Source organism: Rhinoraja longicauda, chromosome 2 (genome assembly GCF_053455715.1).
Source record: "Rhinoraja longicauda isolate Sanriku21f chromosome 2, sRhiLon1.1, whole genome shotgun sequence".
Classification (NCBI taxonomy): domain Eukaryota; kingdom Metazoa; phylum Chordata; class Chondrichthyes; order Rajiformes; family Arhynchobatidae; genus Rhinoraja; species Rhinoraja longicauda.
Genome location: NC_135954.1, coordinates 15,612,563 through 15,636,685, shown reverse-complemented (window position 1 = coordinate 15,636,685; position 24,123 = coordinate 15,612,563). Strand labels below are relative to the sequence as shown.

At 42.1% G+C, this 24,123-nt stretch overlaps 1 protein-coding gene across 10 annotated transcripts in view; it reads right to left on the bottom strand.

Moving 5' to 3' along the window:
- Positions 1 to 24,123, bottom strand: part of ctnnd2b (catenin (cadherin-associated protein), delta 2b) — a 775,275-nt gene that overhangs the window by 160,819 nt on the left and 590,333 nt on the right. For all 10 annotated transcript variants that reach the window (XM_078415264.1, XM_078415272.1, XM_078415320.1 and 7 more), the window contains one exon: positions 4,504 to 4,636. In XM_078415264.1, the coding sequence (XP_078271390.1) occupies positions 4,504 to 4,636 (133 nt within the window). The remainder of the gene's footprint in view (positions 1 to 4,503; positions 4,637 to 24,123) is intronic.

Sequence of the window (24,123 nt, the reverse complement as noted above, 5' to 3'; positions counted from 1 at the left end):
AACACACATTGCCGCACTGGTGGGCAAGGCAAAGCAGCGCCTTTACCACTTCAGACAGCTGAGGAAATTCAGAGTGTCTCTGAGGATCCTTCATTGCTTCTACTCTGGGGCTGTAGAGAGCATCCTGTCCGGCAACATTACAGTCTGGTTTGGGAACAGCTCTGCCCAGGACAGGATGGCCCTGCAGAGAGTAGTGCGTTCGGCAGAACGCATCATGGTAACTACACTCGCCCCCCTGCAGGACCCAGACATCAGGAGGTGTAGATCAAGAGCAAGCAAGATTATGAGGGACCCCTGCCATCCCAGCAACGGACTGTTCCAGATGCTACGGTCAGGCAAACGCCTCCGCTGTCACGCTGTGAATACGGAGAGGATGAGACAATAGACAATAGGTGCAGGAGGAAGCCATTCGGCCCTTCGAGCCAGCACCGCCATTCAATGTGATCATGGCTGATCATTCTCAATCAGTACCCCGTTCCTGCCTTCTCCCCATACCCCCTGACTCCGCTATCCTTAAGAGCTCTATCTAGCTCTCTCTTAAATGCATTTGGAGAATTGGCCTCCACTGCCTTCTGAGGCAGAGAATTCCACAGATTCACAACTCTCTGACTGAAAAAGTTTTTCCTCATCTCAGTTCTAAATGGCCTACCCCTTATTATTAAACTGTGGCCCCTTGTTCTGGACTCCCCCAACATTGGGAACATGTTTCCTGCCTCTAACGTGTCCAACCCATTTAATAATCTTATACGTTTCGATAAGATCTCCTCTCATCCTTCTAAATTCCAGTGTATACAATCCTAGTCGCTCCAGTCTTTCAACATATGATAGTCCCGCCATTCTGGGAATTAACCTAGTAAACCTACGCTGCACGCCCTCAATAGCAAGAATATCCTCCCTCAAATTTGGAGACCAAAACTGCACACAGCACTCCAGGTGCGGTCTGACTAGGGCCCTGTACAACTGCAGAAGGACCTCTTTGTTCCTATACTCAACTCCTCTTGTTATGAAGGCCAACATTCCAATGGCTTTCTTCACTCCCTGCTGTACCTGCATGCTTCCTTTCAGTGACTGTTGCACTAGGACACCCAGATCTCGTTGTACCTCTCCTGTTCCTAACTTGACACCATTCAGATAATACTCTGCCTTCCTATTCTTACCACCAAAGTGGATAACCTCACACTTATCCACATTAAACTGCATCTGCCATGCATCCGCCCACTCACACAACCTGTCCAAGTCATCCTGCAACCTCATAGCATCTTCCTCACAGTTCACAGTACCACCCAGCTTTGTATCATCTGCAAATTTGCTAATGGTACTTTTAATCCCTTCATCCAAGTCATTAATGTATATTGTAAATAGCTGCGGTCCCAGCACCGAGCCTTGCGGTACCCCACTAGTTACTGCCTGCCATTCTGAAAGGGACCCATTTATCCCCACTCTTTGCTTTCTGTCTGTCAACCAATTTTCTATCCATGTCAGTACCCTACCTCCAATACCATGTGCTCTAATTTTGCCCACTAATCTCCTATGTGGAACCTTGTCAAAGGCTTTCTGAAAGTCAAGGTACACCACATCCACCGGCTCTCCCCGTCAATTTTCGGAGACGGAGTTTCTTCCCACAGGCCATCAGGACTGTTAACTTTTATAACTCCAGGGACTAAATTTTGTCTTCTCTGTATTAACTTTATTTATATGCTGTAACTGTAATTCTTTTTTGTGCACAATCCGCAGGCATTGCCACTTTAATTTCATTGCACATCGTGTATGTGCATGTGACAAATAAACTTGACTTGACTTGAAGGGCGAGGCAGCTGAAGAGACAGCCACCATCAGTGGCCATGGAGCAAAAGATGTGCAGGAAGCTGCGTTCAGAGGATTTTAAAGATATTGTATCGTGAGGGGTTTGGAAGATATATGAAAGAACAAGACCATATTAGGACTTGAACACAAGAGTGAGAAACTGAAAATTATGTGCTGGTGGACCCGAAGAGATGATTCATGGTAGCACCAAAATACATTCATCTATAGAGATGATTCATGGTAGCACCAAAATACAGATATTTTAGTGCAATTCTTCATATTAAATAAAGGCTGTCACGACTCTGTTATTTAATCTCTGCTGTTTTCAAACTGGCAACTCTGTGAAGAAAAATGAGAATAGCTCCACAAGAAAGCCAGTTAACATGTTCACAGTAGGAACCACATTTATATTAAAGAAGTGGCAGCAGCTGGTTGCAAAATAAAAGCTCTGCTCAAGAAGGATAATCAGTTGTTGTTCCAAAGGGCTCCTTTGAAGAAAATGATTTGATCTAAAAGCTGAATTTTGTGTGCTACATACAAAACACTTTGGGGATAAACAGATCTGCAGATAGAAGATTCAGAATTCAACAACACATCTGGTAACATTTCTGTTTCATGTTTTTAGGTTAATTTAGTTTAGTTTAGCGATACAGTGCAGAGACAGGCACTCCGGCCTATCGTCTGCGTTGATCGGTGATCTGTACACAACCAATATCCGACACACTATGGACAATTTATAATCTTATTGAAGCCAATTGACCTACAAACCTGTACGTCTTTGGAGTGTGTCTGGAAACCGGGGCACCAGGAGGAAAGCCATGCAGTCACAGGGAGAATGTACACACTCCGCACAAAAACTTTTTCAGTCAGAGAGTTTTGAATCTGTGGAATTCTCTGCTTCAGAAGGCAGTGGAGGCCAATTCTCTGAATGCATTCAAGAGAGAGCTAGATAGAGCTCTTAAGGATAGCGGAGTCAGGGGATATGGGGAGAAGGCAGGAACGGGGTACTGATTGAGAATGATCAGCCATGATCACATTGAATGGCGGTGCTGGCTCGAAGGGCCGAATGGCCTACTCCTGCACCTATTGTCTATTGTCTAAGGCACCCATAGTCAGGATCAATCCTTGGTCTCTGGCGCTGTGAAGCAGCAACTCTACCGCTGCACAACCCTGCCGCCGAAAGTGTGGCTTGTGGCCACAAGTGTAGCCTTTGTGTGGCTGTCAAAGAGGAAGAGGCAAACAGAATTGTGCTTCCCCACCCCACACATTGTGGTGGCGCTTCGAATTCGCCCTGTGGCTGTTCTGGCACATAGTGCGCGAGCTGCAGAAAATCACATGTGGCAATCAGGTCAAAGGTGGTGGAAAGCAACCATAGATTGTCCCAATGGACTTCTGACAACTCATGCTTCATCGATGCAGAGAGACACGGAGTTAAAACAAGTATATACGTTAAATTAATTGGAACGTAATTCCACAAAAAACACTGGCAATATGCAATTCAAAATGTCAGTGTTCATTAAAATAACTTTTAAAAAAAAGTTTAATGATCAATAATCAAAATTAACTGGTGTACTTCGTTCTCTTGACTTGGTAAATGACAGAATATAGACACAAAAAGCTGGAGTAACTCAGCGGGAGAGGCAGCATCTCTGGAAAGGAATGTGTGACTTTTCGGGTCAGTCTGAAGAAGGTTCTCGACCCAAAACGTCACCCATTCCTTCTCTCCTGTGATGCTGCCTGTCCCGCTGAGTTATTCCAGCTTTTTGTGTCTTTCTTTGATTTAAACCAGCATCTGCAGTTCCTTCCTACACATTTGGTAAATGACAAAATGCCCAATAGATGCAATGGCAGCCTAGGGACAGATTGAGAGGCCAGATTCCCTCACAGATGGGCAGCAAGTCAATGGTGACAGTGCAAGCCAGCTAAAGGCCTAACTGGTTGCTTTAGACAATAGACAATAGGTGCAGGAGTAGAGCATTCGGCCCTTCGAGCCGGCACCACCATTCAATGTGATCATGGCTGATTACTCTCAATCAGTACCCCGTTCCTGCCCTCTCCCCATACCCCCTGACTCTGCTATCATTAAGAGCTCTATCTAACTCTCTCTTGAAAACATCCAGAGAATTGGCCTCCACTGCTTTCTGAGGCAGAGAATTCCACAGATTTACAACTCTCCGAGTGAAAAGGTTTTTCCTCATCTTCGTTCTAAATGGCCTACCCCTTATTCGTAAACTGTGGCCCCTGGTTCTGGACTCCCCCAACATTGGGAACATGTTTCCTGCCTCTAGCTTGTCCAATCCCTTAATAATCTTATTATGAACAACTTCTCTCATTCAATTAATCTGACTGATTCCAATTATATCCAATTCCAACACGAAAACAGACCTTCTTTATAAATATGTTGGGTAATACATGGATAGACAGTTTAAAAAGCAGATTTGTGCTTTTAAAAAGCATTTGTGTTTTACGATTTGAGTTCAAATATATTACAATTTCAAAGGAATCAGGCATTTCTTGGGTCTAAACTGCAGTGGGCCAAACCTTTACATTATAACTTGAGAGGCTATTCAGTAAATGAAATTTACAGAGGCCAATTTAACTACAAACCCGCACGTCTTCGGGATGTGGGTGGAAACCGGAGCACCCGAAGATCTTTCATTTAAACAGCATTAGTCATGGGTGCTTTCATTGTGTACTCACCTCTGCCTTGATTTTATTGTCTCCAAAGCACAGGTGCTGCAGGTAGGCTGCTGCATTGGACTGCACTGAAGGGAACTGATGCTGCAACATCTGGATAACCTCTGGCAACTCAGGATCCCGCCAACCAAACTCCCTGTGAACAATTAAAAAAACATATAAAACACATATGCACTTAAATTAAAATGATACTGCATTATTCTAGAACTCATTTACGCAGCAAAACACATGCAATATTTTCTGAACAATGCACAGCCAAACTGAAGAAATGCATCCCACGTCATTCTGTGCCTTTGCTTGGGTTTTAAATGCTGAAAGTAAATTTGTTGGCATTGGCATTACATATCTCACCATGCACAAATCAGACTTCATTAAAGCCATTTTTACATCACATCAATGATCATCAACTGTTTCATGATTAAACCTGTCCATGAAATGTCCCCCGGAGATTTCACAATTGTTTATTTCCTTGAGATTCAACAGCACAAACACACGTAAAATGGTTAGGAGTGCAATGCGAGGAATAGCACAAATGCAGATAAACACACATCAGCCAAGGAAGTGAACAAATGAAAATGAATTAATAGCAAGGTAAGTACTGGACCAAGAGGTTCAACCCCCAAAAACAATCTCCTTCATTCACCGAGATCACAGCTGATCACATCCTAATTCCAACAACTTGCCTTGGCTTTTGAATAGCCCTAGTTAGTAAATCTCAGAATTGAGACTAATAACACTGACCAAAGACCTGCTGTGTTTTGCGAGGAAGCGTGGCATTCTACTACCCTTTGTGTAAAGGATTTAAACCTGCAACCAACTGCCCAGACTCCCCCATCAACCAAAAGTAAATGACTGCATTAATTTAATCAACTTCTTCCAAAATTATGAAAAATTTAAACCGTAAGGACCCATGAAATTGAAGCTAGAGCTGGTGATTCAGCATCTCACACCTGTTCCACCATTCAATGCCATGGCTATCCCAAAATCTATCCCAATATCCCAAAATCTGTTCATCTCCATCCCTAATATAACTCCTCAATTGAGTCTTCACAGTCTTCCCGAGCATAGAATTCCATAGATTCACTGCTATTAGTTTGAAGAAATTTCTTACAGAAAATGCTCGAAATATGCAGCAGGTCAGAATATCATTAAATTGGAAAGGGTGCTAAAAAGATGTACAATGATGTTACCGGGTACGGAGGCTTTGAGCTACAAGGAGAGGTTGGATAGACTAGATCTCTTTTCCTTGGAGCGTAGGAGCTTGAGGAGTGACCATCGCGAGGTATATAAAATCATGAAGAGCATAGATAAAATGAATAGCCTAAATAAGTTTTTTCCCCAGGGTATGGAAGTCTAAAACTAATGGGTGTTGTTATGGTGAGACAGCAAATATTTTAAATGGACCCGAGGGACACTTTTTCACGAAAGGGTTATGTCTACATGGGGCGAGCTGCCAAAGGGAGTGGTATAGGCAGATACAATTTTGATATTTAAAAAAACCACACCCAGACTGATACAAGGAGAGGAAAGGTTTAGAGGGATTCGGGCCAGAGACAGGCGAGTGGGACAAACTCAGTCTGGCAATTTGGTCGTATGAACAAGTTAGGCCTGTTTCCATGTTGTACAGCTCTACAACTATGACTCTCAGTCAGGTTACATCTATGGGAATGGAAAGAAAGTTAACCTTTCAGGTCAAAGACCCTTCATCAAAATCAGTTTCAGACCTGAAATGTTGATTCGGTTTATCTTTGCACTGATAGATTGATCTGTGGAGTTTTTCTAGCATTTTCTGTTTTTGCTTAGTTTTCCAGCATTTGCAATTTTTGTAGACTTTCACCTATTTAGAATCAATTTCTTCTTATCTGTGTCCGGAGGTCCAACTCCTTATTCTGTTGGAGTAACTGTTTCTGGTCATCTCAGCCAGAGGAAACATCATCCTTGCATTGACCTAGTTAAGCCCCTTATGAATTTCATACATAGTAATGTCATCACTTCTTATTCTTCTAAACACATGCGAGTATAGGCACAGTCTATTTAATCTGTCCTCATGTGATAGACTTTCCCACCTCATGAATCAGTTTGGTGATTGTTTATGGTATTCTGCCTTTCTACATTTATATTCTACATTTCTCTTTAGGCAGTGAGAATGGACTTGACCACAATTTTCCAGGTGTGGTCTCACGGGGGGGGGGGGGGGCCTATATAACTGCAGTAAGAAACACAGAAACATAGAAAATAGGTGCATGAGTAGGCCATTCGGCCCTACGAGCCAACACCGCCATTCAATATGATCATGATCATCCTAAATCTGTACCCCGTTCCTGCCTTCTCCCCATATCCCTTGACTCCGTTAGCCCTAAGAGCTATATCTAACTCTCTCTTGAAAACATCGAGATTTACAACTCCGTAGGTGAATTTTTTTTTCCTCGTCTCAGTCCTAAATGGCCTAACCCTTATTCTTAAACTGTGACCCCTGTTTCTGGACTCCCCCACCATTGGGAACATTTTTCCTGCATCTAGCCTGTCTAATCCCTCAGGAATCTTCAAGATATCTTCGGTCCTCTTAGAATAAAGATCAACATACAATTTCTCATCCTAATTGCTTTCTGTACCCGCACTTTTATAATCAGTAACGTTATGCAAGGCTTTCCAAATCCCTCTGAACATGAACAGCTCCCAATATCTCACTATTTAAGAAATATTCTTTTTTTTCCTTCTAAATACCTGGATAGGTATATGGATGGGAGGGGATTGGAGGGTTATGGTCTGAGAGCAGGTAGATGAGACTAGGTCAGAGAAAGTGGTCGGCGTGGACTGGTAGGGCCGAACGGGCCTGTTTCCGTGCTGTAATTGTTATATGGTTATATTATATGGTTATATGGTTAAATTGGACAATTTTCAATGGGATACCACCTGCCACATTTTCTCCCATTCACTTGACCTCAGCCATCAAAGTTTCAAGAAGTGTCAATCTATTTTAGATATTATTGCCTCAAAATGCTACCTTTCAAACTCTGGTAAACTTTTGATGAATTCTCCCATGCCAAAAAAAACCGTGCCAAGATATGGTTTGTCTTAACTAATAAAGTGTGCTCCAGAAGATGCCGAAACCTCAGATTTTAATGATGTTCCTCCCTTTATATTCCAGTCCTCTTGACATAAAGGCTACCATTCTATTTGTGAAGGAAGGAACTGCAGATTGTCGGTTTACACCAAGGATAGACACAAAATGCTGGGGTAACTCAGTGGGTCAGGCAGCATCTCTGGAAAAAAGGAATAGGTGACGTTTTGGGTCGAGACCCTTCTTCAGACTCTATTTGTGATTTTGATTTTGTTTTGTACCTGCCTGATATATTTTAGTGATATTCTATCTTTTGAAGTAAATATTGAGATTCAGTATTTTAGTTCATTTATTTCATTCAAATGGTGATAGTGTTTGCAATTACATTTGTTAAATGTGAGTATAGGAGTAGAGGTCCTTCTGTAGTTGTACAGGGCCCTGGTGTGACCTCATCAGGAGTATTGTGTGCAGTTTTGGTCTCTGAATTTGAGGAAGGACAACCTTGCTATTGAGGCAGTGCGGCGTAGGTTCACGTAGTTAATCTCTGGGATGGCGGGACTGACAGGATGAGGAAAGATTAGGCTTGTATTCACTGGAGTTTAGAAGGATGAGAGGGGATCTTATAGAGACGTATACAATTATAAAAGGACTAGACAAGCTAGATGCAGAAAAAATGTTCCCAATGTTGGGGGAATACAGAACCAGGGCCCACAGTCTAAGAATAAAGGGGAGGCCATTTAAAACTGAGGTGAGAAGAAACTTTTTCACCCAGAGAGTAGTGAATTTGTGGAATTCTCTGCCACAGAAGGCAGTAGAGGCCAATTCACTGGATGAATTTAAAAGAGAGTTAGATAGAGCTCAAGTGATATGGGGAGAAGGCAGGCACGAGTTACTGATTGTGGACGATCAGCCATGATCACAATGAAAGGCGGTGCTTGCTCGAAGGGCCAAATGGCCTCCTCCTGAACCTATTTTCTATGTTTCTATGTTTCTGAATGCTTTGGGCATTTGATGCACTTTAACACTGTTAATAGTTGCCAACAGTTGGAGGTGGAGATTTGCCATATGTAAAAGTTTTTCAGAGCAGTATGCTCTGATTTGCTCGGTTCTGTCTGTTGATGTCCTATCTCCACTCAGAGCCTCACCACTTTGCCTTGGATAGTTTAGTCCATTGAGGTTGGCTATTCCGAATAGAAGGAATAGATTTAGGGCAATGTGAAATGCAAGAGGCAAGGCCAAATAAATGGCCATGCCCTTGGTACCAATGTACTGATTCAGCCATTGGATTGAGAGAGACCTGGAAGTCCATTGTGACTAGGTTACATTAAATTACTTTAGAGATACAGCGCAGAAACAGGCCCTTCGGCCCATCGAGTTTGCGCCGATCACTTTACAATTTTACCAAAGATAATTAACCTAGAAACCTGTACATATTTGGTATGTGGGAGAAAACCGGAGCACCTGCAGAAAACCCATGCAGTCACAGGGAGAAGGTAAAAACTCCAGACAGACAGCACCTGAAGTCAGGATCTAACCTAGCTCTCCGGCACTGTAAGGCAGCAGCTTTACCGTTGCGCCACTGTGCCACTGTGCCACTGTAATTAAAACTGATTAAAGAAGCTGAGTGAAATCACCAGTAATGGATTGGGTAGAGTTTGTCCAAAGGTGGCAGAGACCAACCATGAAAACAGAATTGAATCAACAACCCTGAAAACCATCCCGTTTAACTTAGAAGATTAGCCACCGGCAACAGTGTGCAGAAGACTTTGCAGACTGCACGCAACTAAATAAATCTGTACGTTTCATAATCCTGCTTTACGTTATTCACATTTGTTGCAACATCTCTCTTAAAATTCAGTTGTCACATTTTCCAATGGGTTCAATGTTTTTTATTTATACTTTAAATATATAAATAAATAACAAATCACATTTTCAATAATGGTCTTAATAATCATTTTAAACATTATGAAGCAGCTAACAAGCCACTTAAATCAATCAATATTTTATAAAGCTGCACATTATAACTTTTCTTCTCAAAAACAAACCACACCAGGATTTAAATGCCATTTTTCACAATATCAGGACGTCCAGAGCACATTACAATTATTCAAATACTTTTTCACGTCTATTAGTCACTGTTCTGGGCGTTACATAACTTCTGCTGCCTCAAACGCAAGAAGAAGAAGTCACTTTTGTAAAACAGGTGAGCCCAGATACCCACAAACAGCAGCAAGAAAATACTCATATACTTGTCATTCTTAGTAATGTTAGCAAGTAGTTCAGTACTCGGGGCCTTTTACATTCATTTGACAAAATGTTGGCTTAACAGCTCACCAAATGGTGTCACCTCCAAAGGTACTCTGATATAATGCTCCTGTAAATGACGTGCTTCAGTCTCTGGGGTTTGAATGCCCCAGCACCTGATTCATGAATGAAGTGCGTGTTTTTTCCTAACCCATTCAATAAAACAAAAGACTGATGACTCAAAGAGCTAGACACAGGAAACAAACTTATCAAAGCTCATTGTTTGTAATTTCATGCATTTGTTAGACCTGCAAGATAACATAGAATCTGGGTAATTATATCATCAGCACATCAATGAAAATCTCAACAACCGTTGAGGATGTAGAGGGATCGATGGTCCAATTAAAGAAGACATTGTAATAATAATTCCGAGGAAATGCATCCAAGGAACAGATAATACAGCTACTATAAGAAAATAACTGCAGATGCTGGTACAAATCGATTTATTCACAAAATGCTGGAGTAACTCAGCAGGTCAGGCAGCATCTCGGGAGAGAAGGAATGGGTGACGTTTCGGGTCGAGACCCTTCTTCAGACTCTGAAGAAGGGTCTCGACCCGAAACGTCACCCATTCCTTCTCTCTTGAGATGCTGCCTGACCTGAGTTACTCCAGCATTTTGTGAATAAATCGATAATACAGCTACCATGTGGATGTATATATTTTGAAACATTGCCTATGGGAATGTAAACAATGTTTGCCAATTCTAAGTGAATGTAATCCAAAAGGTTTCAAAATATGACCGCTCGCCTCCAATTGCATCTAGAAAATATTGAGCATCTTTACAATTAATAATCAAAAGTTGTCAATTAAAATAAAAGATTCATACAATATTTAATGATATTGATTTGCTAATTATTATTTTTTTGTCCCTCAGGTTATTTGCAGCAGTCTCGAAAATACTAATTTTTGGACATTTTCAGAAGATGGGTGTCTTAGAGTAGAACTGTAACTAAGCAGATAGAACATGGAAGAGAGCTGAATTAGCCAAGCGCATAACAACTGTCGCGATGGGCATGGATCATTAGCCAGAAACAATCAACACAGTCCTGTGGTGTTAAGGCAAGCATCTGCAAATAGTTCCATAGCTCACATTGCACCCCAATTCAATCCATACAAGGACAAAGAAGCAACACTTTGGGACTTCACATGATTCAGGCACATGGACCAACAGATATTCACCAAATGTCACATTTCAGCAATTATATGACGATATAAAACAGCATATCACACATGCTAATTAGTGCATTAGGTTATGGCAACAATACATAACTTAAAAGGCTGTGACAGCAATGGCAAGGAAGTTGATACGGTGAAGTAAGTATTAAATGCAGGTCCAGTATGCTTCACTGAATTAAATAAGAGACCAATTGCATGAAGATTACTTTATGAAGGACACAGAAGCAAATGGCTATTGTTAAAGATTACCTGCCTGCATATAGCTGACTGTTCCGATTCCCTTGGTCTTTTATTTCAACAAAACATGATTACTTGATTGCTTAGGATATAACAATAAACACGCAAACTGTTTATCTTCATCTTGCTTGCTTATATACAACCAGTCCTATATTACATTACGGCCTCACGGTCGTGCAGAGGTCGAGTTGCTGCCTTACAGCACCAGAGACCTGGGTTCGATCCTGACTATGGGTGCTGCCTGTGCAGAGTTTCTACGTTCTCCCCGTGGGTTTTCTCCCGGTGCTCCGGTTTCCTCCCACACTCCAAAGACGTACAGGTTTGTAGGTTAATTGGTCTCTGTAAATTGTCCCTAGTGTGTAGAATAATGCTAGTGTGCGGGGATCGCTGGTCAGCATGGTGGGCTGAAGGGCCTGTTTCCGTGCTGTATCTCAAAACTAAACTAAATTACAGGCACCATTCAATTTTTTCATTTAATATGGATCCCTCACATTTCAGTGTGTAAAGTGCAAGAAGAAAGAGAAGAATAAATAATTTTGTTATCAGCTTCACGGCTGTAATTCTTGACCAAGGCTTTTGAAGAAAATTTGGATAGCATTCACCCAGTTCTACAGGACAAATCACAGATCCAATTGGTGGCAACTTTGCTGTTATCATTAAGGCAGACCAGAAAGTAGATTAAATGGTTCAGGGAGCAGAAGACTGAACACTTGCTGAGGGACTACTTTCCAAGGCTGTAGTTTACAACAACAAATAAAATGTTTGCCTACACCCACAATGTGCATCTGCCAAATGACCTGTCTGATTTAGTAGCTTGTGGTGCTCTTGTTACTGATTTCAAATAAGAAAATGGCCAATATTCCACTTCACAGGCCAGACGCTTTGCACAAACTCAAAATGCAAGTTGTTTAGATCATGGAAACAGATCACTTGAACCAACAAATTCATATAGACAATAGACAATAGATGCAGGAGGAGGCCATTCGGCCCTTCGAGCCAGCACCGCCATTCAATGTGATCATGGCTGATCATTCTCAATCAGTATCCCGTTCCTGCCTTCTCCCCATACCCCCTGACTCCGCTATCCTTAAGAGCTCTATCTAGCTCTCTCTTGAATGCATTCAGAGAATTGGCCTCCACTGCCTTCTGAGGCAGAGAATTCCACAGATTTACAATTCTCTGACTGAAAAAGTTTTTCCTCATCTCAGTTCTAAATGGCCTACCCCTTATTCTTGAACTGTGGCCCCTTGTTCTGGACTCCCCCAACATTGTTTATATTTATCACAAGTCTCTTCCCATGCTTTTTTTTAAACTTAATTCATTAACATGGGGTTCTTAATGCCCATTTCTAACTTCCTAACATAAATGCATTTATGCTTTTTGTTGCAACATCATCCAGTGGTTGTAACTTTCACTTTCACAATAATTTCTGGATGATTAGGTTTCTTATGAGTTCTTGATTGTATCAATTAATTACTCAGTAATCATTCTGACATCTTCTCCACATCACACTCAATGCTTCTTCAACCAAATTGATGTTGTCTAAAGTCATAAAGCCATTTTAATAAATGCAACAACATGCATTTTGCTGTTACTATGTTGTCAACAAAATAATTAAAACAGATTCTTATGCAAAAGACACTTTGCCAGCCAAGGTTCAGAAATGGCAGTTCTGCCCAAAGTCAAATGATTGTCCCATTTCAGGGCTTTCAATACAAAAACTAAGTGGCCATTCTCAATAAGGTACCAAAACTGTGCTCCATGGTCAGCGGGGGATGTTAAACTCTTTTCTGGAAGTGTTAAACCAAGACCGTATCTTCCCTCTTCAAAAACTCCTTGAGCTTTATCATAACATAGAGTAACCCCCCAGTCACTGAACCTGGACTTGGTAAAGTCACTCCCACCTGATTCAGCCTTGTAAACTCCTTCCCCATCATTCCCAGTGCCCTTTCCCATATTTATAGTTAAACCCAACCAAACGTATGACTGATTGCTAATTCATCACACTTTGCTGTGAACAAATGACTGCCTCATTTTCAATATTTCAACAAGGACATCGCTTCATTAAAATGCTTCATTGACTGCAATATGCTTTGCTATGTCAGATGTTATTGAAGATGCTGGGAAAATACAAATTCATTCTTTTACTTTACGTGAGCAGGTTAAACCGTGGTCACAACAGAACATGAATAGCCCTTTTTCTAATTCAAGGCAAAAAGTTATAGGAATAGAAACATAGAAAATAGGTGCAGGAGATATGATCATGGCTGATCATCCAGAATCAGTACCCTGTTCCTGCTTTTTCCACCATATCCCTTGATTCCGTTAGCCCTAAGAGCTATATCTAACTCTCTCTTGAATACATATAGTGAATTGAACTCCACTGCCTACTGTGGCAGAGAATTCCACAGATTCACAGCTCTCTGGCTGAAAAGGTTTTTCCTCATTTCAGCCCTAAATGCCTACCCCTTATTCTTAAACTGTGACCCCTGGTTCTGGACTCCCCCAACATTGGGAACATTTTTGCTGCATCTAGCCTGTCCAATCCCTTAAGAATCTTATATGTTTCTATAAGACGCCCTCTCATCCTAAATTCCAGTGAATATAAGCCCAGTCGATCCATTCTTCCATCATATGTCAGTCCTGCCAACCCGAGAATTAACCTCGTGAACCTACGTGTACTCCCTCAATAGCAAGAATGTCCTTCCTCAAATTAGGAAACCAAAGCATTCAAGAGAGAGCTGGATAGAGCTCTTAAGGATAGCGGAGTCAGGGGGTATGGGGAGAAAGCAGGAACGGGGTACTGATTGAGAATGATCAGCCATGATCACATTGAATGGCGGTGCTGGCCCAAAGGGCCGAATGGCCTACTCCTGCACCTATTGTCTATTGTCTATTGTAAAGCGGCACACAATACTTCAGGTGTGGTATCACCAGGGCCCTGTACAACTGCAGTAGGACCTCCTATATTCAAATCCTCACGTTATGAAGGCCAACATGCAATTTGCTTTCTTCACTGCCTGCTGTACCTGCATGCTTACTTTCAGTGATTGGTGTACAAGGACACCCAGGCCTCGTTGCACCTCCCCTTTTTCTGATCTGACACCATTCAGATAATAATCTTCCTTCCTGTTCTTGCCACCATAGTGGATAACCTCACATTTATCCACATTATACTGCATCTGCCATGCATCTGCCCATCCACCCAACCTATTCAAGTCACCCTGTAGCCTCATAGCATCCTCTTTGCAGCTCACACTGCCACCCAGCTTTGTGTCATCTGCAAACTTGAAGTTGTTACATTTAATTCATTTGTCATTAATATATAAGATAAATAACTGGGTTCCCAACACTGAGCCTTGCGGCACCCCACTAGTCATTGCCTGCCATTCTGAAACGGACCCTATTCTTTGCTTCCTGTCTGCCAACCAGTTCTCTATCCATGTCATTACGCCACTCCCAATACCATGTGCTCTAATTTTGCACACTAATCTCTTGTGTGGGACCTTGTCAAAGGCTTTTTGAAAGTCCAGGTACACCACATCCACTGGCTCTCCATTATCCATTCTACTTGTTACATCGTCAAAAAATTCCAGAAGATTAGTCAAGCAAGATTTCCCCTTCATAGATCCATGCTGACTTTGACCAATCCTGTCACTGCTTTCCAAATGTGCTGCTATTACATCTTTAATAATCGACTCAAGCATCTTCCCCACTACCGATGTAAGGCTAACTGGTCTATAATTCCCTGTTTTCTCTCTCCCTCCTTTCTTAAAAAGTGGAGTTACATTAGCTACCCTCAAGTCCACAGGAACTGATCCAGAGTCTGTAGAACACTGGAAAATGATCACCAATGCATCCACGATTTCTAGGGCCACCTCCTTGAGTACTCTGGGATGCAGACCATCAGGCCCTGGGGATTTATCTGCCTTCATTCCCAACAGTTTACACAACACCATTCCCAACAGACATAACACCCTCTCCAGCACCTGACAGCAACACCTTCACTGTGCAGGAGTATGATGTTAAGCGCGTGCTCAGAGCAGTGAATCCCAGGAAAGCTGCAGGCCCCGATGGTGTGACGGGCAGAGTGCTGAGGGAATGTGCAGACCAATTATCTGAGGTCTTCACAAAAATCTTCAACCTGTCCCTTTTAACATCCACCATCCCTCCCTGCCTGAAGTCCGCCACAATCATCCCGCTGCCGAAAAAGTCTGTCATCAGCGGTCTTAACGACTACCGTCCGGTAGCACTCACACCGGTCATCACAAAGTGCTTCGAGAGACTGGTCCTGCAGCACATCAAAGCCAGCCTCCCACCCACCTTCGACCCACACCAATTTGCCTACAGAGCAAATAGGTCTACAGGGGATGCCATCGACACTGCTCTTCACACTGCACTGACCCACCTTGAACACCAGGGGAGCTATGTGAGGATGCTCTTCCTCGACTTCAGCTCTGCCTTTAACACGGTCATCCCGAGCAGACTGGTCACCAAACTTTCCGACCTTGGATTTTCCCAAACCATCTGCCAATGGATCAAGGACTTCCTGACCAACCGCCCCCAGACCGTCAAAATAGGCCCTCACCTCTCCTCCACCATTACACTGAGCACCGGCTCACCACAGGGCTGTGTGTTGAGCCCCATCCTTTACTCCCTCTACACTCACGACTGCGCCCCCACCCATCCCACCAACACCATCATCAAGTTCGCGGATGACACGACTGTGGTTGGACTCATCTCAGAAGGAGATGAGACAGCCTATAGGGATGAAATCCAAAGGCTGGCAGCATGGTGTTCAGTGAACAATCTGGTCCTGAACTCCTCCAAAACAAAGGAACTTATAATTGACTTTAGAAAAACCAGTGGAGATTACGACCCACTCTACATCAATGGGGTCTGTGTGGAAAGGGTACCAGCTTTCAGGTTCCTGGGTACGCACATCGCAGAGGATCTTACCTGGTCTACCAACACCATCACCACAGTAAAGAAGGCACAGCAGAGACTCCACTTCCTGAGGATCCTCAGGAAAACCAACCTGCAGGAGAAGCTCATGTTGTCCTTCTATCGCTGCTCCATCGAGAGTGTGCTGGCATACTGTATAACCACATGGTATGCCAGCTGCTCAGAAAAGGACAGGAAGGCCCTTCAGAGGGTCATCACGACGGCCCAGAAGATCATCGGCTGCTCACTGCCCTCCCTGGAGCACCTGTTCAGACTACGCTGCCTCAGTAGAGCAGGCAAAATAATAAAAGATCCATCCCACCCCGGCCACCGTCTGTTTGTTCATCTGCCCTCTGGTCGACGTTTCAGGTCGATCAAATCCCGAACAAACAGACTTAAGAACAGTTTTTACCCCAGGGCCATACGAGAACTGAACACTACCTTTGCACTAGGCAACACCGTTAAAAAATCTTGTACTTAATATAATTGTATTTAATTGTATTTATGTATTTATTTGTTTTTGGATTTATTGCATATATGTTTGTACGCACCGTCAGGATTGGCTATTTTTTAAATTTCGTTGTACTCGTTGCAATGACAATAAATGAATATTATTATTATTATTATATATTGTCTAATGTGAAATTCCTTCAGTTCCTCCCTCACGCTAGATCCGCGGTCCCCTAGTATTTCTGGGAGATTGTTTGTGTCTTCCTTAGTGCAGACAGAAACAAAGTACTGGTCTGTTTAACTGGTCTGCCATTTCCTTGTTTCCCATTATAAATTCACCTGTTTCTGACTGTAGGGGAGCTGCTTTTGTCTTCACTAATCTTTTCCTCTTCACACATCTGAAGAAGGTTTTCCAGTCAGTTTTTATATTCCCTGCAAGCTTTCTTTCATGCTCTATTTCCCTCTTCTTAATTAACCCCTTTGTCATCCTCTGTTGAATTCTACCTTTCTCCCAGTCCTCCGGTTTGCTGCTTCCTCTGGCCAATTTATATGCCTCTTCCTTGGAATTAGCACTATCCCTAATTTCCCTCGTTAGCCACGCTTGCATTGCCTTCCCTGTTTTATTTTTACGCCAGACAGGGATGAACAATTGTTGTAATTCATACATGCGATCTTTAAATCTTTGCCATTGCTTATCCACTGTCAACCCTTTAAGTATCATTTGCCAGTCTATCCTAGCCAATTCCCATCTCATACCATCAAAGTTACCTTTCTTTAAGTTCAGGACCCTTGTCTCTGAATTAACCCTGTCACTCTCCATTTTAAGGCAGAATTCCACCATATTATGGTCACTGTTGCCCAAGGGGCTTTGCACACCGAGATTGCTAACTAATCCTTCCTCATTACACCATATCCAGTCTAGGATGGCCTGCCCTCTCACTGGTTCCTCTACATATTGGCTTAGAAAACTATCCCGTATACACTCCAGGAAATCCTCCTCCTCAGTGTCGTTACCAATTTGGTTGGCCCAATCAAAATGTAGATTAAAGTCATCCATGATAACTGCTGTACCTTTGCTACATGCATCCCTAATTTCCTGTTTGATGCTGTTCCCAGCTTCACTACTGCTGTTTGGTAGTCTGCACGCAACTCCTACAAGCGTTTTCTGCCCTTGGCTATTTCGCAATTCTACCCACACAGATTCTACAGCATTCAAGCTAATGTCTCTCCTTACCATTGCATTAATCTCCTCTTTAACAAGCAATGCCACCCCACCTCCTCTTCCTTTCTGTCTATCCTTCCTGAATATTGTACACCCCTGCAGATTGAGCTCCCAGCCTGGAGCCATGTCTCCGTAATCCCAATGATATCATATCCATTAACAACTAACTTCTCATTCAATTCATCCACCTTATTACGAATGCTCCCCGCATTAAGGCACAAAGCTTTCATGTTTGTTTTTCTTTTCTCCCTTCTACCTTTTGCTACTGCCTTCATTTTACAGCCCTCTGTGCATTGGTTCCCATCCCCCTGCCATATTGGTTAAACGCGACCTTTCCTGCACTCTCTTTCCCGTTAACTGCACGCATACGCTTCCACCCACTCCCCCACTATTTAGTTTAAACCGACCCTGTGTAGCACTATGTTGTTTGGGCCTACATGCAAAACGACCTCCGGCTGCTCCCCTTCCCTCTCGAGGATGCCTTGCAATCAGTTTGAGATGACCTGGACTCTGGCACCAGGGAGGCAACACACTGTCCTCGAGTCTCGCCTGTTAGACAATAGACAATAGGTGCAGGAGGAGGCCATTCGGTCCTTCGAGCCAGCACCACCATTCAATGTGATCATGGCTGATCATTCTCAATCAGTACCCCGTTCCTGCCTTCTCCCCATACCCCCTGACTCCGCCATCCTTAAGAGCTCTATCTAGCTCTCTCTTGAATGCATTCAGAGAATTGGCCTCCACTGCCTTCTGAGGCAGAGCATTCCACAGATTCACAACTCTCTGACTGAAAAAGTTTTTCCTCATCTCAGTTCTAAATGGCCTACTTCTTATTCTTAAACTGTGGCCCCTTGTTCTGGACTCCCCCAACATTGGGAACATGTTCCCTGCCTCTAACATGTCCAACCCCTTAATAATCTTATACGTTTCGATAAGATCCCCTCTCATCCTTCTAAATTCCAGTGTATACAAGCCACAGAATCTCCTGTCCGCACCTCTAACTATGGAGTCACCCACCACTATGGCTCTGCCTGACGTCGGTCTCGCCGGTCGAGCCTCAGCTCCAGGATTCGAGTCACAGACCTGTCCGCCACTCGGACTGGAAGTGTCGTCTGCCCCGACAGCTCCCAAGAGAGCGTACCTGTTTTCAAGAGGTACATCCACCGAGGTCTCCTGCACTCGCTTCTTCCCTTTCCTTGCTGTGTCTAACCGTCACACCTCCTGTACTCTTGGAGTGATGGCCTGACTGCAAGTCCTGTCCAGGAAGCTTTTGTTTTCCTGGATGGTCTGCAGGTCATCCAGCTGCTGCTCCAGTTCCTTAACTCGGTCCTTGAGGAGCTGCATCTGGACACAGTTCCCGCAGCTGTAGTGGTCAGACACCAGCAATGCCCCTGACTTCCCACATCCTGCAAGAAACACACTGCCACAACATTCCTGCCATCAATGCAATAAGTCATGTACACTAACTGGAGCCCCTTCGGCCTGCTGAGTCTGTGCGGGCATTTTGAAAGAATAACACAACTTGAAACACTCTCCTGCTTTTTCCCTATCAGTATATTTTTTTGCACTTTCTTTTTTTAAATTTTTTTAAAAAATATTTATTTTTGAAAAGCATATGTACAAATAGAAATTAAAAAAACACATTTGTTACAAAGTTCTTACATAGCTTCAATTTTTAAATTTTTGAAGAGAGAAAGTAAAAAAAACCAAAAAACTATAAACTTGGGGAGAGAGAATAAGAGGGTTAAAAAATAAGATCTAACAATAAAAATTAAAGGGAGTAGATCCGGGAGACAATAACCACAGTTGTACATCCAACCCCTAACTCAAGTTTCAACTTTTAATTTAAATTTTTTATTTTAGTCCTGTGCCAAACCCATTTACTTTTCTAAAAATTCAATAAATGGAGACCATATTTTTAAAAATAACTCAGGTTTGTCGATTAAGGCAAACCTTATTCTTTCCAAATGCAGGGTCTCTGTCATTTCCGTAGTCCACATTTTAATTGTGGGGGTTATTGGTTTTTTCCAAAATTTAAGTATTAATTTTTTCGCAGTTATTAGACTGTAATCAAGAAAATGTACCTGACTTGCTGTAAAATTTGTAGTATGTTCAGATAATCCTAATATAATTAATTTTGGATCCATATCTAATTTTTTATTAATAACTTTAGAAACTATTTTAAAAATCTCCAACCAGAAGTTTTGCATTTTTATACAAGTCTCACAAATAGGAGAGATACTAGGAAAAATCCTATTTAATTTCGTCTTCGAATAATGTAACCTATGTATTATTTTAAATTGTATTAAGGAATGTCTAGTATTCAATGAACATTGATGTATATGTTGTAAACTTTCATCCCATATATCTTGCATTATAAATTGATTCAATTCGTCCTCCCATGCTCGTCTATAACATTCTGATGACGGAATATCAGTGTCAAGGAGAGTATTGTAAATAAAGGATATTAATTTATTTGAATTATAATGTCGATTCAGGCATACATCAAGTGTTTCTGGACCTCTAAACTTATATTCTTGCATGTGTGATTTTACATAATCTCTAAGTTGTAAATATCTAAAATAATTATTAACATGTAATCCGTACTTCTGCTGTAAATCCTGAAAAGAAAGAAAAGTTCCCTTATGATAAAGATCTCCCACCCTTTTAATTCCATAACTTTTCCATTGAGCAAAGCCTCTATCTAAGACAGACGGTTTAAAAGAAGGATTATTCGCAATAGGAAGGAAAACAGATAATTTACTCAATTTTAACGTAAGCTTTAATTGTTTCCAGGTACGGATAACACTGTGTATATCCAATTCCCTTTTGAAAGATACAACAGCACCAGCTTTCACCAACCTTCCAGGCTGCCTGTTTCAAGTGTAGGCATCACAAAACAAAAACCCATTAGATCTTGTGTCTTGGATTAGCTCAGTTGGTCGGATTGTTAGCTTTGTTCCTCTGCACTGCACTCCTGTGGAGGCACTAAACACTGCTTTGTTGCAATCATTGACTGTTGGATGACATGCTTGAACTATGGTCCTGGCTGCTTGTTCCAGAGTTGCAGACAACATTCAAAATATAATGCTTTATGAAGGAAGAGGCGATACGTCTTTCCGATATCCGGATTGACATTCCTCCCACACTTTACATCATCAGCTGTGGTGATCGATTTGTTCTTATCTCAACGATGCCTGTCAGATACTGCTGGCACAGAATGGATGCTGCGATTTGGAGCACAGCCTCAGGCGTAAGGCATTGAAACCTTTACACCTATACCACTGTTCATGGTGATCCATGTCTTAATTCCATCTACTAGCCTTGGTTCAGGGAACCTGAATGCTTGAACCTAACAAAAACCAATCCATTTAATTTTGAAACTTTCAATGGGCTCAAATCCCATATCTTCAAGGGGCAAAGTTTCATATTTCAACTCACTGTTTTTTCAGGATATCCTTCCTCACAGTCCGAGTCTAATTTTAAGGTAGTGCACTCAACTAAGAGTATAGGCTCCACTACCAAAGAAAAACGTTCACGAGATTGATCCCTGGGATGGCGGGACTGTCATATGAGGAAAGATTGAAAAGACTAGGCTTGTATTCACTGGAGTTTAGAAGGATGAGAGGGGATCTTATAGAAACATATGAAATTATAAAAGGACTGGACAAGCTAGATGCAGGAAAAATGTTCCCAATGTTGGGCGAGTCCAGAACCAGGGGCCACAGTTTTAGAACAAAGGGGAGGCCATTTAAAACTGAGGTGAGAAAAAACTTTTTCACTCAGAGAGTTGTGAATTTGTGGAATTCTCTGCCACATAGGGCAGTGGAGGCCAAATCACTGGATGGATTTAAGAGAGAGTTAGATAGAGCTCTAGGGGCCAGTGGAATCGAGGGATATGGGGAGAAGGCAGGCACGGGTTATTGATTGTGGACGACCAGCCATGATCACAAAGAATGGCGGTGCTGGCTCGAAGGGTCGAATGGCTTCCTCTTGCACCTATTTTCTATGTTTCTAAAAACAATGAATGAATGAATGATACTTTATTGTCACCATGATATTCTTAGTTTCCTTCCATCATCCCCTACACTTTAATTTTATTGAAACACTTTAATTTGATCATCTATGCTTGTTGTAATGCAAATCGAGTTGACACTATCTTGCTGTATAATCAATATAACCCAAACACCTTCAATATATTTAAATGATTGCGGGATGGTACATAAACGCACAAGTTATTTATCTATAACAAAGAGAAAAAAGACAAAGAATCTGCATTTTTTTTTCATTATCAATTTTCATGTGTACCTTGCTAATGGCAGCAGTCCACGTGGAACAAGTTCAGCTGTAACTCGACTCTTTCTCCATCTTGTCAATGCTGGTAAAAGTGCTTAATTGAGCATGAGATTATCTGGGCAATCAACATGTGCCTTCGTGTACTGGTTCAAGTAACTCACTTGAGCAGAAGGCAACATTAAAATTAACTCAGCCCTGGATCCCTGGTTCCTAATCCCTTGCAATGCACATGGTTCCGTCTTTCATATTTTCTAGAAATCTACCTGCTTTTATTTTTGTGCTTCCCTGAAACTTATTTCCCACACTCCCTTCAACATACCAGGTTACTATTCTATTGTAGAATGTAGCATCTAAAAACAGTGAATGAAAAAGCATGTTGGAATATTGATATGTATCTAATAGTCTGGATAATCTACTAGGCTGGCACCAAAATTCCAAGCAGGTTGGATTAATGTAGTTTAATGTATTGTGATCCTATTATATTCTGGTACAGACAATGTGTTTAACCTATGTCAATGATCCAGGAGGTTGATGGCAAATGTCACCAATAATCTCTTGACATTCTTTTTTGATATTTTCTATATCAACAATTCAAATCAAGTATTTTCTGGAAATTTATTATCTGTTCCGTAGCACCAAATGGATGAGATTGTAATAACAGCATGTCAAGCTTTGTCTTCTGAATTATGTTCCATTGAAGTTAGTGCAATTGAATTATGAATATAAAGTATAACATGTCATTGTTAAAGGTTATACTTTACTTTTAAATTGAACATTTAGAACCAGGAATGAACTTCTAGCCGTGCATCTTCTAATGAATGAGTGAAAGAGACAAGTTACAGTAGCAGACACCATGTGGTTATGGTGAAGTGAAATTTTTCCTTTTGTGCAAGGGAGAAATATGGACGATTTAGCCAACTTGACATTGTTCTCATCCACACGGAGCCCAGATTTTGTGAGGATACAGTTCGTTGTATCTACAAGGCACAAATTAGCAGTGTTGTGGAACACTCTCCACTTGCCGAGATCAAAGCAGCGCCAATAATACTCAGGAAGCACGACGCCATCTAGCACAAAGCAATCTGCTTGATGGCACCCCATCAACCACTAAACATTTGTTGCTTCCGCCACCAACTCAAAATAGCTGCAGTGTGCACTAAATCCACGGCCGTTATTTACCTCAGCTACTCTGACAGCAGCTCCCAAAACTTGCACCACCAAGAAGGATGCGGAGAGCAGGCTCCCAGATTTTCTGCCCAATATCCCTCAACCAACATTACCCACTTCAGGTTCACCCTCCAAGTCACCACAATCCTGACTTGGAAATATATAATGTCCTTCATCATTGCTGATGCAAATCTTGGACTTTCCTGTCCAACCACACTGTGGAAGTACCTTGATCAGAAGACTGCAGCAGTTAAGAAGCTATCTCACCACCGTGTTCTTAAAGGAAATTAAAGATAGGCTCTGAATGCTGGCTTTGCCAGTGACACCAATGTCACAAAAATAAATGTAATACAAAATGGCATCCTAAGCCTAATGCGTCAGAGTTCTCAATCTCACCAACAAAAGAAACAAACAAAATAGTATATCACTTGCGCATAGTCGCTAGTAATCATCCCACCAGTCCAGCTTTTATTACAGCGATGTGCCAAAAGGAGATGAGACAGTGTGGTCTTTTGGATGAGGCTGTATTTTTCCTCTCAGGTGGAAGCAGGCCATTGCAGGGCATTATTTGTCCTACAGGTCCAGGTTCTCCTGGTTGCTGGCCAATATCTCCTAACCATCACTAAAACAGATAACCCAAGTACAGTGTTACTTTTTGTACGGCCTTGCCCTGTGCCAAGTGGCTTCTGCATTTGTCTACGGTATAAATGAAGCAACACTTCAATAGCTATGAAGCATTTAGGGCATTGCAAGATAGTGAAAGGC